The sequence below is a fragment of the Diabrotica undecimpunctata genome, chromosome 7 (assembly GCF_040954645.1).
Source record: "Diabrotica undecimpunctata isolate CICGRU chromosome 7, icDiaUnde3, whole genome shotgun sequence".
NCBI classification, from domain to species: Eukaryota; Metazoa; Arthropoda; class Insecta; order Coleoptera; family Chrysomelidae; genus Diabrotica; species Diabrotica undecimpunctata.
The window spans coordinates 29,918,729-29,938,772 of NC_092809.1; the positions used below are offsets into that span (position 1 = coordinate 29,918,729).

Genomic DNA, 20,044 nt, shown 5'->3' on the forward strand with positions numbered 1-20,044 from the left:
ATATTGCTGTGGCAGCCGTAGCTCAGTGGTAGGCTTACCATACGTCCCGGTTTTAGACATCGATCCCGGAGTCCCGGCCGGTTTGTCATTTTGTCCCGGTTTGACAAAACTGTCGTAATTTTGAATTTTTGTTAAGTGATTTCACACAAATGATTTTTTTCCTCCTGGATTCATATTTACTGATAATAAATAAGATTATTCACGTTCGTATTATATAAACAATTCTAATAATGATGACTGCACATCTGATTGATAAGATATTTTAATAGAGTTCCCACAGAAGACGTGCTTAATTCTCGAAATCATCAAATGACCAATTCAGCAATTGACCGTATCACATTTCTAAACACATTATTTCAGTGAGTCGTTAACGAATATAAACATTAACATCTCAGTTTACCCTAATCATTTGCAGTGCGATTACATTTCGTTTTTTTTTTGTGAACGGTGGTAAAATACGAAAACTGTGTTTTATTTAATTGCTGTGTTTGATTTAAAATGCCGAAAAGAAATTACAAATTCACAAGCGAACTTGAAAAAGATTATCCTTTTATGAAAAAGCTTTGTAGTGACAATAGCAGGGTGAAATGCCAGCAATGTTTTTCAGAATTTTCAATTGCACACGGTGGGCGAGCAGATATTAAAGATCACTTAAAGTGTGCAAAACACAAGACTGGTGTAACGGCGATTGAAAGTACTTCTATCAAAAATTTTTAAAAAAATGATGATCCCATTCAAAACGATTTAATTATTGCAGCTAACGAGGCCACATTCGCTTATCACACGGCAATTCATGATATAAGCTTCAAAACATCTGATTGTACGTCGAAATTGATTTCAAAATTTTTGAATCAAAATTTGGGGTTGCGAGAACCAAATGTGAAGCGATCGTTTTAAATGTGTTGGCACCTCTGTCTTTGTCAGAGTTACACACCGACTTACAGAAGGCCTTTTTCGTAAGTGTTACTAACGACACTTCAAATAAAAAGCACATCAAACTGGCACCGATTATTGTTAGATACTTTTTACCATTAGAAGGTGTACATGTGAAACTATTGAATTCTAAGTCCGTTCAGGGTGAGACATCGGAAATATTGACTCAAAATATAATTTCAACATTACGTCGTCATGACATTACAAAAAAAGTAGCTGCATTTCGTGGCGGCAATTGTAATACAAATTTTGGAGGTATGCATAGAAGGGGACAAAATAATGTTATAAATAATAATTACTTAAACAAGAACTCGGTGTAGATATAGTAGGAATTGGATGTGGCGCACATATTGTACACAATGCCCTTCAAAATGCTGTGGATGGTTTTCCAATCGAAATTGAAGCACTAGTTGTCAAAATATATAAACATTTTCATATCTACACAGTTCGAGTAACTTAGTTGAAGGAATTATGTGAATGTGTAGATGTGGAATATAAAAACCTCATCCAACATGGAAGTACTAGATTTCTTTCTCTTTTGCCGGCAATTGAGAAAATTCTAAATATATTCGAAGGACTAAAAGCATATTTCCTTTCCCAAGATAACTGTTCACGTGCAATGCGAGATTTTTTTGAAAGTGAAACGGGTGAGTTATATTTTTGGTTTGTGAATGGACAATTAAACAATTTTAACAAGACTACTACTCATGGAAAAAAGTGAAGCAAGTGCGACTGACATTATTTTGGAATTAAGAAGATTGAAATCTAATCTTGAAGAACGCATGGACAGCAATTTTGTAGCACAAAGAGCGAAACAATTATTATTAAAGAGTCTTGGTAGTAGCCACGATATTGATAAATTTCAAACAGAAGTAACTGATTTTTACCGACGATGCATTTCATACATTGAATTGTGGAAGGACAGTTTCGGAGGAGCCGACATTTTCGAATGGATTGGACCGAATCACGTATTAAAATGGGACGAAATCGAAGGATCTGCTGAAATTATAAACAAAATACACATTTAAATACTATTTAAACATTTTCATGAACAACACATCGATACACCCAACCTGGTAAAAATGGTGCAATATATTTTGTGCTTACCAGGCACCTCCGCTCCTTTAGAGCGTGTCTACTCGATGATGAAACATATTTGGGCGGACGATAGAAGCCGTATGTTGGAGTCTACCGTACAAGCATTACTATACTGTAAATTAAATTTTAATATGACATGTAACGATTTTTACGAAAAAATAAAAAAAAATAACATCTTATTAAAAAAAGTACATACCTACAAGCGAGAAGTATGAATGGTATAAAAAATAGGTATTTTATTAATAAAAATTTTTGGCAGCAGCTTAATCGTTTTTTTTTGTATTTTACCCTATCCACAATTTACTGTCCCGTTTACCGTTACCACGAGTTTCATAATTATGGTAAGCCTTCTCAGTGGCTATGTTACTGGCTTGGAGTGGCTGGAGGGTCCGGGTTCGAATCCCGGCACCGACAAAATTTTCCATTGCTAATTTAACTGAGCTGCCACCGTGCTTCGGATGACACGTAAAGCCGTCGGTCCCGGCTACGAAAGTAGTCGTTTAGTCATGTTAGGGGCGCTTGCGTGACCTGAAAACCCTAACACTAGACCTTAGCCAGAAAGTTACACAAACTTTACTTTATTGATACTGAATTTGAATTCAGTTTCGCCAGGTAGGAAATCGTATGATTTCTCTTGTTGTTATTAGATGGCGTTATTACGTCTGTAAATAGTTATTTCGATAATTATTGGTCTTCGACGGGATAGATTTTGTTTCGATTCAGAGCAGTGGCATATACCGCTCTGATAAGACCTATAGAGGTCGAAATACGTATAAGCGGCTTGCCGCTGCCCTGTATCGAAACAAAAATCTAATACCGTCATTATGTTTTACTTTATTGCTTTATAACTATTAAAATAATCTAAAACAAAATGTTTTGACCAGTTTTTAATTTCCGTATAATTTGGCTAATCTTAAAATTTGATATCCTAAATAAATATTCAGGTAATAAAGTGCTAGAAAAAGTTGCAACGTAACTGCGACCACGGGGAGGTTCGAACAAAATCGGTTTTAAACTGCCTGGAAACCAGTTTTAGCCGGATCGCCTCGTTGGCGAATCCCCATGCTTTTGCGCTGCCAACCATGGGAATCATGAAAAATGAAAACAGTTGAGAGCGCAATTGGTTTCATATTAAAACAGTTGCGCTGTGGGCGATAGCCCTAAGTCTCTTTATTTTTTTGGTAAGTGATATGCTTATTAGTGAACCGCTATTTTTTCTTCAGATAAATAATGTATAATGGGATTGGCTTACCAACTCCCAGAGGCTCTGGAACAAATGGTCATGTGCAACGCAATTGGGCCTTGGTCAGGTCCCAAGCTAAAGATAAGACATACAAAACCGAACAGGAACTAGCAGCCTTTGATGCAGCTTCAAATAAACAACCCAACAAAGATATCTTGGATCATGAGAGGAAGAGAAAAATTGAGCTGAAATGTGCAGAGTTTGCTGATCTTTTGGAAGACCAAGGGTAAGCATTTATATAAACTAGCTATTTTCATAAAGACAAGGCAAATGTTCTAACATGTCATAGTTCCTTTGTTGCCATAATTATCTTGTATTTCATTATCATTGACAGTATAGAAATGGTGTGATGGTTTCTCTAGAACTTGCTCTCATAAAAATCGTTTACATGGATAAATAAATCGTTCTTCAATAAATTAAACTTTACCTAATTCCTTTCTATTACAAATCATTCACAAATTATCCTGTTCAACAAATATTCACCAAAAATCACTCCTTTACTTCAAACTGGCAACAGAGCTAACCTAATGACTAATTTATACTATACCCATAGACATATAAATAATACCTAGACTGAACGCTGTAATATAGACCCGTTCCCCCAGTGCGAAGGAGAAAAAGGATGCAAAGCAGTCCTTGCATATCTTTCTAATGGGCGGAGTTTATTGACCACGTGACCTTCCCTCTACCAAAAACAAGTGAGATAGCAACTTAAATAAATGTAACTTACATGTTTGATGTAACAAGTCAAGTGGTAGCTACGCGGTGTTGTTTCTGCTTTTGGACCTGGATAATCAGGGTACGAATCTTCCACTGATTTTTTTTTATACAAATTAAATAAAAATGAATATTACTTTTATTAGATAAATAAATAAATTTACGTTAAACAGCTGTAAATTTAAACAAATAAACGAAGAAAGAATAAGAATGAGATTAGTATTATTTAAAAATCAATACTTAAAATATTTTTTGTTTATAGCTTTGATTATCGTATTTTTTTTAATTTTGTATTTAAAAAAAAATAGAAGTAAAATTCTACTGTAAACATATTTTTTGTTCTCATCTGAAAAGTTTTTAATTAATAATGTCTAATTATAATAAACCATTTTTAAAGATATATACACACATTTATTATTTGCAAGATTTACTTACAGATTTAATAATATCAAATAAACGTAATATTAAGTATTAATAAATTCATATATAAAAAAAGAAAAATCAGTAGAAAATTTGAACTCAAAAATAAAGCAAAGCAGTGTCTGCATCTCTTCTAATGGGCGGGGTTTATTGACTATGTGACCTTCCCACTACCAAACACGAGTGAAGTAAGGTAGCAACTTATATGTTAAATATAACTTACATGTTTAATGTAATATATGTTTCTCTGTCGCACTTGGGGAATGGGTCTCTACTACAGCGCTCATTCTAGATATTATGCATATGTCTAGACCTTATTAGTATAAGATCCCACTGCAAAATAGCTACATTAATAACGTAGTTAATCAAACTCACGTTTTTACATACATTTAAGAATAGAAGAATGCATTGATAACAGGTTGCCAGTCAAAAACTGGCCTCAAATATTTTTAACTAAATTGATAGTAATTAATTTTTGAACAAAAATTTTATTTCGTTTATTTATTTTTTAAATAAAATACGCTTCTCATGACGTAAATGCATGTTTTTTTATATCGAATTATAGCTAATTTTTTTTAATATGATGACCCGAGAAAAAATGGTCCCAAATTAGGGTTGCCAGCTGTTAAAATCGGGAGGATGAAAGATAAAGTAAAATACAGTTAGCTCGCAACGACACTGGTTTGACAAGTGATAATATGTATATAATTAACACTATTCGCTCCGTGCGTGACCATGGTAGGGGTACTTTGAAACGATGCCAGCATGCGTAGCGGCGAAATATGACAAAATTGGCCCTACCTTTTTACGCATAAATTTTATCAAAAATGTGTGCAAATACATATTGCGTATTTAATTGTGCTAATATTAGCAAAAATAGTAAGTGTAGTTTTTATAGGTTCCCAAAGATTAGATACATATAAATTAGAGAAAAGAAAAAGATGGATCCGTGCTATTAATATGAAAAAGTTAATATCACATAACTTCATTTTTATGCAATTGAAATAGGAAAAATTTAAATAATTTACCTTAAATGATATTTTATAAGGCTTCAAGCTAACTGCAGAGTGCCTGATGACTTTAGTTTTTATATCATAACTTTTACTATTACTATTTTTAAATATATGCTCTTTCACGTGAAAAACTTGATTTGCCAGTACTAGATTTTTCCCTTTCTTTTCCGTTTGTGGTTGAAAAGATATATTATGATGAATTTTGAGAAACCCAGTTTTTAATACTACATTTATTTTGTACATAAACTAAAAAAATATAATTAAAAAGTTAATTATTAATAATTGTCAATTTCGCATGTATTTAACAATGTCAAACATATGTCATATGTTTAACCTGAAAATTGGTAGGTCCAAAACTGTCAGATGAAGGCGGTAGGTGTCGCGTCAGTCACGCACGGAGCGAATATGTCGCCGCATGCTTTAAAAACTCAAACAACTGACACTAGCCATGTCAAACCATTGACCAATATATATATATATATATATATATATATATATATATATATATATATATATATATATATACATAGATAATACAGAACTATGTCGGGTCGGGTCAGCTAATATATAATAAAACTACAATATTCAAAGAAATTTTACAAGTGTGGCTTCAACCCATATTCGTAAAAGAAAAAGAGAAGCAGTGTACGTGTTTTGAAAAATATGCAGATATTTTTTGTTTAAAAACATTTACTTGCAAGTGATTTTTGTTTAATTTTGGTAATAACTAAATTCAGATTAAACATTTTTAGCATCATGTTGGCATCATTATAGATATTATATTATTGCTTTGTGGCCTGTAATGATAATTATTTTGTTATTAATATACGTAATGTATAATATGATCTGATACTGAAATTGTTATATTATGACTCAATTTTTTTGTACTAAGTGCTGATAATAAGTGGTAATATTATCAGGTATTATACTTATCTGCATTTTTTTTCATAAATTTGATTTGTAATGTTATGATTATGAGTAAGAAATAACAGATAAAGCATTTGGTTACTTTTAGAATCATGTTAATATTTGTAATAATAAATAATGTTTGGTGAGAGCTGTGACATTTTTTATTAATGTTCCCAAGAATTGAAATTACTTGAAGAAGGTTGGGCCTACTACTGCTTAATGTTAATCAATATATGATTAGTGTTATTCCCTTATATGATACGCATATATAAAGAAACATATTGTTGTAATTTTAGAAAAACTGTACAGACATCTAACGCTATAAAAGTTCAGAATTTGAAACCCGCTACTATTTATAAAGCGTTTGGGGTCTTCAGTTAACCATAGTTAACGAGAGAGACTTTTTTGCCCAATGAAACTAAAATATATTTATATACATACTACGATGATGTATTTGAACATTTTTTAGATTACTTTGAAAACCAAAGTAATTTATGATTCAACATATTCTCCTCTTAATTTAATCACTTATTACAGAGAATCTGCAACACCTCTATACTTTTCAATTTTTTTAAAGTCTAGGAAAAAAGTCAAGCTTTCACAGCTTATAATCGTTTCTTCTTTGGAAGAAAATTTACTAGCTTTTAGACTATTCTTCATTTAAGGAGAGATATGATAGTGAACATGCGATATATGTGCATGGTCATTGTCCTGTAAAAAACAAAAATAGCATTGGAAACTTTCCGCGTCCTCTCTTAAAAAAATTTTCTCGCAGAGTGGTTAGTAACGCCATATAGTACTTCGGTTATTTTTCTACAATAACCCCTAACATGGCTACTTTGTACATGTAATAATTTAGGGTGGCTACTGTAATAATTTAGGATTGATGCTGTAAATATAAATCTAATAAACCCCTCTAATAAATTGTCACCACTCTAATAATAATTATTGCTGTCACTATTGTAGAAGACGTCTGTCTCAATATCCTTATCGATGCATCTACAATTCTTAGGGGATACTTATCCCTGCGAGCGGGGCAAGGCTTACTGGTTCCACTAGTCTGGACTGACTGGTTCCGCCCTCACGGATTTACAAGAGGGTAGGGAGATTTTGGGAGGAAGAGGATTAAGGACTTCTCGGTCTCAGGTCCTGCAAAGAGTGAGAGGCTATGGGCTTACGTTAGAAGCGGGAGCACTGCATAAGCGGAAATGTGTATCTCTTCTAGTCTCTACCTGTAACGGCCGGGAATAACAAAAAACAAATTTCGAGTTTACAATGTATTAAATAGACTGTACACTACAAAATATCAGTTATGACCAATAATGTTTCGATCAGGCGCGAAGGGAGACGAGAAGAGACAAAGCAAGGAATTAAAGGGCGGACAATTCCGTATCATTAGATATACCTTGGGTTAGTATATAGATCTTAGTTATCTTCTCGTATTTAGGCTCTAGCTAATGAATACGCCTCCAGTCCTACAGGGATTCGAGATCCGTCAGTTTTTAGGAAGTCAAAACGGCGCGCTGTCGCGAACCTTCGAATCTCGAGATACTGGCACCTTTACGTCACATGCGTCACATACTGTCCCGTCGAGTTACAACAGCGCGCCCCGATCGCCGCGCCTCTCGCGTGGGGCACTCTCAGGCACCGAGCTCTTACTGCATGTTTGACCAACTTCTGTTTGTTTTTATCTATTGCCAACTCGTACCTTAGATTCTTTTGTCACGTCCGAAGTGGAGATTTGTTTCTACGTTTTCGCTGATTATGCCATCTATTCCATGTGTTAAACTGGATCACGCTATGTAAAACTTCTTAGTCAGCTCAATTCTTATCACTTGTTTAAGTGTATTTTTGTGAATTCGTACCTTGTATTAATTTCCAACAAGGTCTAAGTGTCGTAATTTTTTAAACATTCAGGCTTGTGTTAAACTGGGTCATTTGTTTTGTTTTTAATTTGAAATGTGTACGTTAAACTGTGTTGAATTTATTTTTTATTAATTTGGAATATATAATAATTACTTAATTAATTATTACTCTTTACTAGGCTAATTATCCCTTAATTTTTCCTTCTTTATTTCCTTGCTATGTTTACATTACATACACACACATGACTACTTGGCCAAAGCCTTAATGGCTACTTTGTACCCACACATGACTACTTGTTCAAAGCCTCAAACCTGTCACTGAGTTTCGTAATTGTCCGGTTAATAACCTCAAACATGGCTACTTGGTACAAATTCTCAGCACTTGCCAGAGCTTCATCGCCACTCAGCTCATCGGCCATTTTTTTCTCATGCTTGTAATGAATGGCTTCAGTAATGGTCTCAGATGCCAAATCTACCGTCAGATCTTTTCTTTGCAAAAATTTATTGACACGACTGATATTTTTAAATAAAGCATGTCAAAATCACGCCAAAACGATGAATTATACTTTCTCAATATTTTTCAAAAGGGAACTGGTAGTTTGATGTGTTGAGAGATGATGGTTTTTAAGATATTCTAAAAATTGCACAACTTTATCGCCATGTTTGTCTAAAGCTTCTAAAACATCTAATCTTGCAGACTATCTTTCTTGTCTTGCTTTCAGGTTTCAATGTTATTGGGATATATTTTCGGAGAACTTCTTTCAAAGAAAGGATACATACTGTTCAAAGTTCCGAAAAAATTCTGAACCTCAATAGTAGCACTGGCCGACCAACTAAATTGAGGGAGTGAGCAGTATATGGGACACAAATATGCTAGCTCCTTGTCCTGAAGTAATCTGGACCGAACTCCTTTATACTTCCCCGCCATATTTGCGCCATTGTTGTAGGATTGACCTCTACCAATTTTTTAGAATTTCTTGACTATAACCTTCACCTGTATTGTCACTAACTAATAAAAAACAAAACAGTAAGAACCTCTACTTCCTCTACCTCCGATGTATTTGTCTTGACGTAACGAACTACTTGAATTATTTGGTCATTGTGGCTGATATCCGAACAATATTGATTGTGATATTATTAAAAAAAAATTAAATAGCTTATTATTATTTTTTTCTTAATACGGTATTCTTAAGTTTAAGTTGGTATTCTTAAGTTTAAGTTGATTTCAAGTAATCAAATATTCAAAACTATCTTCCAATAAAGTCGTCCCAGGAACGCAACTCAACATATTGAGGATTGACACCCAGTAACTTGATTTTTACGTATAACTTTTCTCAAAGGAAATTTTTCTTTCAAATAGTACATAATGTTGAATTTATTTCAGTTTTACTGAAGAAACGGTGAATATTAAAGTAAGCAACTACAGAAATATGCTGTTGGGACATGGCGAAAAAATAGAAAGACCTGTAGATGAATGGGGAAGACCAAGGTAAGTTTTTAAGTTCTGTATACAATTCCAAATTCCACATTTCAAATAATTTATAAATTGTATAAAGTAGTTGATATGTCTAGTTTCCTTTAAATATAATATTAGACTATAATCGATCGTCAAAGAATAATTACTATAGGATATACAGTAGCGATGATCAAAGTTTGAAACTAGCCAAAAATTAAAAGGAAAAAATTAAGTTTACGGGTCATATTTTTTTATTTAAAACGTACAGTAAGATATTTCTGTAATATTAAAATTACATTAATGTAATTTTAATGTAACCTAAGTGACAGTTTGGTTTTCGTAACGGGTTCGGAATGAGAGAAGCATTGTTTGGGATGAACGTACTTGCTCAAAGATGTGATATATCTATAGACATGTAATGTTGTTTTATCGACGTCCAAAAGGCATTTAATCGTCTTAAGGATTCTATATTTATCGAAGTTCTAAGAGACATTATCTTGGATGGCAGAGACGTGGAGAAGATTCGAAACTCCACAATACTACAACGTCTCAGCAAGACTGCTGAGATTATAAAACGCATCAAGAAGAGAGAGTACTTCGGACATGTTATGAGAGGTACCAAATATAGATTGCTACAAAATACTAAGCAAGGGAAAATGGCAGGCAAACGCAGTCCAGGATGAAGAAAGACTTCTTGGTTGAAGAACTTGCGAGATTTTTATGGTATTGATGCAAGTCTGCTATTTAGGATAACAGTGAATAAAATTAAGATAGCTGTGGTGGTAACCAACGTTCTGAAAGGAATTGTAACATGAAGAAGAAGAAGAATTTGATGTATGAAGCTGAGAGAGTTTTGATAATAGTTCGTCATTATTTATTTGTCATATCTTTTCGTAAAGACTTTTCATTATTGAAAAAATTTGCTCACAAATATATGAAAGTGTGAACATTGTACATATTCTCTAAGCAATCGACATTAAATTTGGAAAAACTGAATTTTGGGAAGACCTTGTAGATTTTGGAACATTTAGAAATAATTGTGTTACTTTAGATTTGGTTTATTTTCTTCATAGTTCTCATTAAAATTCTTGTTTCAAATTCGCCATAAGGCTTCCTAAAATTCTTCTTTTGTTGCTATTATACGCTATGCAGCATGTAAGCCTTTCTGTTGGTTGTCGAATGCACACTGATCCTTCTTCCACTCTTGTCATTATTGTGCTAATGTTCGGGTAAGCTGCAACAGTTTCTTGTATCTCTTAACCATGAATGTTGATTGCGACCAGGTCCTCTAGAACTTTCAGTTTTGACCAGTAAGATAAAATCTTTCGCTGTAAAGAGACATAGTACTTCTTTTGAAATATTAGCTCTTCTTAAGACCTCATCATTTTTAACTTAATCCATGGAATTCTGAGCACCTTCCAAGACAACATATTTCCAGAGCTTCCACACGATTCAGCTAGTGGTCTCACTTTCTGAAATTATCTTCATACTTCCTAAGCTTGTATTTCTTCAGAAGTCAGTGAATTTAACCTCTTGAAATCATTTTTAGTTAGCTGATTGGCAAATAAAACAAATTTTTGTTTAAAACCTTTAAGGCGATCCCGTATTCGGTCAATGAATTGGTTTTTTCATTGAATCTTAACATTTAATTTGTTCATGACAGATCTGTGAAAACCATTCCGAAAACCAAATTTTCCTCATAGAAAAAGGCCTTATTTCGTTTTTTGACTTTCATGTAGCATCAGACTATTCATATGGCATGGAATTGAGGAACTATTGAAATTGTCAGTGACTAAGCCTACCAGAGAATGCCAGATAAACCGCCACAATCAATTTGGTTTTCGTACGGAGCTTGGTACAAGTGAGGCATTATATCTTCTCATGTTGCCGTCTCCTTTCGAAAGTTGGCGATCCAAATGGCAATTGTAGTTTTGGAAACTGCTGCGCGAAAGATTTCTGCGGATGAGCGGTCGAACCATCTCCTCAGGTCTTTCAGCCATGAGTTCTGGCGTCTTCCTACTGATCTTTTGCCCTGTACTTTTCCTTCCAGTATAACTTGAAGTAATTCATATCTTTCGCCTCTCAACACATTGGCATTATAATGGCCATCAGATACTACTACAAAAATGTCGAGATCAGCGAAAAGACTGGTTCTTCTTATTCTTCTATTAGCTTGCATACTCGTGTATCCGCCAGCACATTTGGTAGTATTGCAGCTCGTCTTGCTCTAAGCAATTCTGCACCACTAAAAAATTTTTTTTTCACAAATAATGTTAAACTTCAACAATTCCACCAAACAACCACTGTAAAGAGCTTTATTTTTACAGACTTTAACTAAAAAATACTTTTCTATAAAGCTGCTCTCGATAACTTAAAATAAACTTAATATTCTTTGCACAAACTATATAGTTCGGTGGCATGGCCGCCATGGTATCCTCATTTCGGCCAAGCCTCGATCAACTACTCATTACAAAATCCAACCAGTAGGTCCGAAAAGACTCTGTTTTATTGACTATGAAAAAGCGTTTGGTCGGTAAAATATACAAAACCCATAGAAACCCTAACACAACATGGTGTAGATCATAACATTGCTCTTATTAAAAACCTGTATTGGGATCAAATGACGTCAATCACAATACACGACTGCCTGACAACAGAAATATCAATAAAAAGAGGAGTTCGTTAAGGCTGCGTATTTTCTCTACTATTATTCAATATAATATATTTCGAAAAGATCTTTCAAAATGCCTTCGAAAATATTGAAGATGGAATAAAAATTAACGGAGAATATGTAAACAACTTAAGATATGCAGATGGCACCTTCATTATTGCGGACAGTTCTGAGGGCTTGCAACGACTTCTGAATGTCATAACCAGGGAAGGAGATACTTTAGGGTTGAAAATAAACACAAATAAACCAAAAGTAATGACTGTTACACGTACACCAAATGCCGACATTAATATTCGTATCTATAACAAAGCGATATATCCCGTACAAAGATTCCATTATCTTGGTTACTGGATAACAAACAATCGTTGACCACGAGGTCGAATTACGAGCTCGTATAGAGTCTGCTAAGTCTGCTTTTCAAAGAATGAAGAAATTCTTATCTTTATCATTGGATACCCGATACCGATTTGTAAAGAGATTCATTTTTTCCATACTGTTATACGGAGTGAAAGCATGGAATCTTGGAATTACAAGTATGAGACAGATAGTAGCCCTTGAGATGTCGGTTTTTGGGAGGATGCTGAAAAACAACTAATTATGTAAAACATTTACAGAGGAGAAAAATACAACTTCCTACGACTCATAATGGAAGGGAAAGTGGAAGGAAGGAAGGAAAAATAGGCCCAGAAAGAAGAAAATGATCGTGATTGAAGAATTTTAGAGACTGGAATTGCATAGATATTCCACTCATTATTAAGAACAGCTCAAGGAAAAAAGCAATTTGTATTAATTATCGCCAACCTTCAGGAATGGAGAAGGTACCTTAGGAAGAAGATTACTATATTGAAATTGAATTTATTTTTGAACCAATATCCTTTTAGGACGTAAGACATTATTACTGATTGCTATCATGTTGATTAAATTTTCTTGAAGTAAAAATTTATCAATCGTTTAAGAAAAAAAGGTTGGCGGTTTATTTATCTGTAATCGGTATTTATAATTATTAAACTGATAAAACACAAGGAAACGATATATTGACGTCTACTTACTAATATTTAATTATTGTTCGTTCTATAATCAGTGTAACTATATTTTACATTCTACATACGAATTATCTTGCTAATATATTTTTTAAAATTTTTAATGAGACTAGTGATTAAATATATATTTATTATTATACAGTAGACTCCCTCTATAACGAGAACTGAAATGACAGACTAATTACCTCGTTATAAGCCGATCTCGTTATATCAGACAATCATAATACTGTGCCACAGTATATTGCTTAAAAAATTCTTTTTAAGCAATATACTGTGACTGTGCATACATATGAATCTGTAGTTTTCTAAACCATTAACTTCCTATAGTGAAGCCATTCGGAGCCATTTATTGTCAATGAAATATATTAAAACATAAAAGAGTTGTTTACTTTTATTATCAATGATATACGTTAAAACAAAAAAGCTGTACTTATATTTTTTTCCAACCACATAATGTATAAATCGTCTTTTCAAGGATAACAAACTATTGCTTCTGCAATTTTAAGAACTCTGTCATTTTTAACTGCTTTAAATGGTCCAGTATCATTCTATCATATATTTTCTAAAGATGTGAAACAGTTGTATTTATTCATTGTAAAGAAGTTTATTGCGGGCTGCAGTTAAGTTTATTGAGGGGCTGTTTGAAAAGGTATTTATTTATAGCCACGACCGGACTAAAAACGTAAAAAACACGTTTTTGGATCTTATTTTCTCTCGTTATAACCAAATTTGCCTCGCTATAGACGGTTACGGAACCATTGCTATGGTTCAATAGAAATTTCACGGGACATCTAATGTATCTCGTTATAAGCGAAACCGCGTAATAACCGTGTTCGTTATAGAGGGAGTATACTGTATTTATTACATTGTGCTTTTATAATTTAAACTAGTAACTGAAAAAGTTACTAATATAGAAATGCCGTCTAGAACCCATTGAGACATCGCCTGAGGGTCAGCAGCACCCCCAGTGGAACACTTTGGTTGTCATGCAGTTTATCTGATAAATACCCAAACATCACAACATATTTTTAAAGAAAATGTAAGACATATTAAATTTTGAACCATCTAAAGGGATTTTATCCAGATTTTTAGTGGCTTGACTCATTTGCACTTAGTAACCAAACACTGATGGTGGGCATTTTAGCCCGAAAACTTCTGTGATGTAGCCCGAAAGAGATTTTAAATTATATACCGTTTATAAAGGATTTGAAATAATTTTTTGCAATAAATATAGATATTAAACTTGATAATAAAAATCATCAGCATCCACATATACAACTTAGCCTTTTCATAAAGTGTGGAAACGCTCCATTATTTTACGAATTGATTATTCTTGGAGATAATACTCAGCCAAGTCGATTTAATATTTCAGTTTTATAATATTTTTTGCAACAAAATAATTTTTACTTCCACTACCTTACGATATATGACGAAAATGGTAGTTTTTTTTTGAATTCTCAAAGATATATTTTTATACAAAAAATTAAAAACACGATTTTTAACTATAGTTCAACTATATTTAATGTAAAACTTAAATTTACAGAATGTGTATTTATTCTAGTTTTTCTAGCGTCCCAAACGGAATCGATGGAACGGGTAACACCGACCTTTACGTTGCTATCTCTTACCGTACTTCTCATCCATCGGTTGATCCGACTCACCGCGTATTTTACTTCAAGTGGCAAATTCATTTTGTGTTTTATACTGCCAACAAAGCTATAACATATGTAGATATACGTAAATACAAACATTAGTGTAATTTCACTAATGTTTGTATTTTGAGAACGATTTCCGAAGTGGAAATTGAAACGCCAATAAACGTATTTTAACCTTTAATTGTGGCTTATTCCCATTTAAATAGGAATTAATTTAAAATGCCACAAGAAAATAGCTTCAGAACAATTTCAATCTCTTATTAATAATTACATCTATATATTATACTAGACATTTAATAAATTTTCTCTAGTTTATTGAACAATTTCTTGTTTTCCTTATTTGTACACTTACTGTTTTATGACACAGCTCATTTGCATTGTATGTTGTATTGTATTCAAAGTTTGTCGAGGTGCTCTTAATATTTTTATAAAATCTTGTATAAAACTGAGACAAGAAGATATCGATATTTATAATTTTTCTACTTTGAAGAGTTCTATACGTTCTTAGACCGTAGTAATGTAAACCGAGTACAAAATAATTAGAAGCATCGGTTTAGCTTCTAGTTAATCTTGTTTTGTCCCTAGTAACTATTTTATATATAAACCTTATTTTACGTTTAGAAATTTTATACAAAAAAAGGGATTGGACACATACTTTTAGCTGAAACGAGAACGAGGGTTCTATGTTTAACTTTATTTTTAATGAACACATGCATTTCATATAAATATTTTTAAAAATAATATACGTTTAATTTAATTAACTATAAATTTATCGTTGTTTTTTTTTAATAAATACGTAAAGGAAACACTCTAAAATAATTTTCGAGAGTTGCAACCATAACAAGTTATTGCTTTTAATAATATCGATTTCCTCACGTCCGCTGAAACTCGGAAGCTGCGCTGTATTCCCCTCTCTTGGCTTCCTTTTACTCCTGTCTCAATCCCTACTCTAACCAGGGTTGGAATAAGTCACAAATTATGTTACCCTATATTTTTAAAACTAAAAAACTTTGTTAAAAGTATAGTATACCAGTATTAGCTAAGTTTTCATATCTCATAACGACATTCTTTTAGTATTCGTCAGTTACCGGTACTCCGGGTAATTTGATATTATTTTGTTCTTCGTGTTAGAAGAATATTGACGCTAACATTGCCGTTTTTAATTTTAATCAGAAGAGAAATGCACTTCCTCAACTCAGATAATTTTTATGATAATTAAAAGAGGGACATTAAACGTCCAAGTACCACATTCATATTTTTAAATTTGGGCACAGAAAATTAAGTTACCATATCGCGAAGTTAACACCACAAGTGGTTTACGATGAAGACTCCCGACCAAAACACAAGTGCTGAACAAACAGTCGAATGTGTCAAATAGTAGCTTCTCAAACTATCACTTCCATAGAAAAAACTACCCTTTTTTTTATTAGTTAATCCACCTCTCTTTTATTAGTTAATCATTTGTAGGTTTTCTGAGAATACACGACATTTTTTGTACGATTAATGACAATTTTTTTTTGAACCGAAGCTTCTATACTGGCGTTGTATTACTTTTGTAACGATTTAATTGGGTACCACTTATAATTATTGGGTATCACTTATAGGAGGTTGAAAGTGGGGACAGCAATTACTGGGCTGGAGATAGGGTAAGCAAACAAACCGAAACCTTTGCGAACGGCCACTCTTGATTTGGTTGGAGAGCTGGGTAGTAAGTAAGTGAATAAAAGAGGGATTGAGAGAGGTAACTACAAAGAAAGAAATCAAGAAAATACTTACATATATTTCCTGGGCAACAAAACCCAAGAAGGTTCCTAAACTATTTGAATTTGGACGCCGATTAAAAGAATCCTCTTGCTGGATAGAAAGAAAGGCTTTTCTTTCCTAAAAAATATTAAAGGGTGAAAATCTTTTTAAAGGAAATAATTCTACAACTCCTGGTTTAGAGAGAAACATAATATATTTATTATTACTTCACATCAAGAGTTAGTACAAATAATATTAACAAAATTTATCATCAAATTTTACAGGTTGGGCGACAGTTGTAACAATTTTACAACTAGTTCTAACTATTTAAATAATTATTACTATCGTTATTTGTAACGATTTACAATAAGCTCCAGACGTTGGGGACACTTATAGGAATTTATACATTCACTTACATACTTTATACATATCATATATTTTTAATTGACTGGGGCAAATCTAAAGGTTTGAGATTTCGACGATTTATCCTACTTACTTTATTTATTTCAGCCTCATTCATGCTGTCACTTCCCCGCAATGGCCTATCTGAGACTTACTTTATTTATTTCATCGTCACTCATGCTGCCACTTTCCCGCAATGCCCTCTCTGAGATACCGCAAGCATCACGTGTGCGTTCTGAACTGCCACAACAGATGCCAATGGACCCGTTTTTCTGGAGCACTCTATGTTTCGGCAGTTTTTGATTTTTTTTCCCAAATTGAACATGTCACGGTATAACAACCAAGCAAGGAAGTATATAACAACTAAATCCGTCGCACAAATACAAGAAGAAAGTTAATGTCTGATCTAATGTCTGATTACGTCATCATTTGGCATTTTTGTCCGTTTTAAGGAACCTTTTTGATTCTTAAAATATTATATTGTTTGAAAATATCCATGAAAATGAGATTTAAAGGCATAACTTTGATTATTGATCAGGAAGATAATGAAATAAAGATAAAATGTAAAAACTTTTTTTTACAATAACTCCGTTAATTTTTATGATATCAGTTTCATTCAAAAACCATTTGAAAGGTAATTTCAAAGGCTATAAAGTCGTATTAAACTTAATCTTTTAAATCCCTTATTTTTTAAAAGATAAAAGGTTAAAGGGCCCCGGTTACATGGTTCTCGCAGTAAAATTTAATTTTTAAACGTTTTTATCTCAGTTATTTTTTATCCTACAAATATATAAAAAAAGGAAAATCTTTGTTAAAAAAAAACTCAAATTTTGTTCTGTATCATTTTTTAAGTATATTGAGTACCTATATATGGAGTTATTCTCAAAAAAAAAATTTAATTTATGGAAATTTAAAAAATCCTGATTTTTTTTTAAAATATGCATTCTAAAATGGTCAAAATGTTTGAGGTCATTATTATCATAAAATAAAGAAAGTCTTATAGGGATTACTATAAATTTTAATTTTTGTGGAAATAGCGTATGTTTTATTTTTCACTTTTGCCAAAAAAATTTGAAAGGGTCCTCTTATTTTCATCATAACTTGCGTAATTTTGATGCTATCAACTTCTTCTAGAGCTCAATTTGTAGGTATTTCTGAGTACTTTGAAAATTGTTCAATAAATATATTTTATAAAATGCATTGTTTTCCCGTTATTTAAGCTTGAATATTCAGATTTAAGTACAACTAAATATGTTTAATGTAAATCTATGGTTTATCTAAATTAAAATTAAAAGTAATTTGTTTATATTTTGTTTAAATTACCAATTGTTTGTAATATTTTTAGACCAGCTTTATACTGAAGCCGGTCCTATTTTGAATCGCGCCACAATCATTTTTCGTCTCATCTCTCTCTCTCCGACTCAGTTCCACGCAGCAATGGGTCCTCAAAGGACCTATCCAGACGTACAGATTATCTGGAAAATCACAAAATCCAGAAAATCTCTCATCGATATGTGAGAGATAATCTTTCGCGCAAATATCAAATCAAATGTCTTCCATGTAAAACCTAACGTTAACAAATAGAAACCAAGTCTTCCATATATTTAGTAAGAAATGTATTTTACATTGTAAGAGTTCTTTTTTTAAATTGTGATAGTTTTAAGTGTTTATAAATAAGCTACGAAATTATAGTGATATTAGTGAGACGCAATAGAGTTTTTACTAGCTTTACACAAAAATAAGTGTTTTGACGAGAATATTGAAATTTGGAATTATAAAGGACAGTGAATATGGACTTAGGACATAATTAAACGTTCCGTATTAAATCAACAACAGTTTCGCATACGGGGATCGCTTAACATTCAACCAGAAGATGCACAACATAATGTTAATAATAGACAATTTAGATTCTTCTTAAAAGGCTAAACAGAGTAGAGGAAGTTAAATTTGTTCTGAACGACCTACGTTTTTAGTGATAATTTTTTGAAATTTTACTGTCAGTTGATAATTATATATTCAGTGACAATAGATAGTATAAATGGATCAAAAATAAGAATATTTTCATGCTTTTAGATCAATTGTCTTCCATATAAAAAATCGATATATTTTAGATCTTTGTCTTCCATATAGTTGTAGTATTAAAAACAAGACATTAGTTTAACAAAATAATTAATAAACAAGTACTTGCAAAAAATCGATTAAGTAACGATATACAGCAACAATGTCTCAACAAGAACTAACATACTACGGTAGTGTCGTCCACAAGGCTCAATCATCTCAGAATGTAATGTCACGTAAAAAAAACGCCAAAAAGAAAGCGTGGAAAGCCAAAAGAAAAAACCGCAACTACAACGCCACTCAGAACAAAAACAAGTTCTTCACCTATTATGATCTGTATACGCGGAAGAAACCTCAACCTCAAAATCAGAGAAACGGCCCGTTTTCCGTGGAGGAAAAGGCAATATTTGAGAAGTTATGGAAAGGCGCGATGTTACAGACGTTTCGGGGTCGAGGGGATCCCCCTCAGAAGGGGTGTTGCTGTCGGTGCCAATGTGACAACCCTAGTGGATCTGTCCATGGATCGCAGTTGCATGTTGGTGGTGATGGTAGAAAAACGATGCGATCCGTCGTCAGGTATGTTGTATTTATAGATTGTTGTATTTGTAGAGCAATTTGTTGAACACATATACGTTTTTACCCAACTCTATATATAAATAATATAATAATTATTAGCATATATCTATTGGAACCAGCATCAGATCCGTCCTTCGATCAAAAGTTCAGTGTGGTTAATTTTTTTAAACTAGTATATTACGATATTAATACGGATGATACCTCTTCGACCTAATCTATCTTTTCTGGTATATTCAACGGTATTC

The 20,044-nt window shown here is 32.8% G+C and overlaps 1 protein-coding gene across 3 annotated transcripts in view; it reads left to right on the plus strand.

Annotated features, from left to right (window-relative positions):
- Positions 1-20,044, plus strand: part of Srrm234 (Serine-arginine repetitive matrix 2/3/4) — an 88,637-nt gene that overhangs the window by 12,353 nt on the left and 56,240 nt on the right. For all 3 annotated transcript variants that reach the window (XM_072536983.1, XM_072536984.1, XM_072536985.1), the window contains exons 2-3: positions 3,255-3,500; positions 9,583-9,687. In XM_072536983.1, coding sequence (XP_072393084.1) covers positions 3,262-3,500; positions 9,583-9,687 — 344 coding nt within the window. In that variant the 5' untranslated portion in view covers positions 3,255-3,261. The remainder of the gene's footprint in view (positions 1-3,254; positions 3,501-9,582; positions 9,688-20,044) is intronic.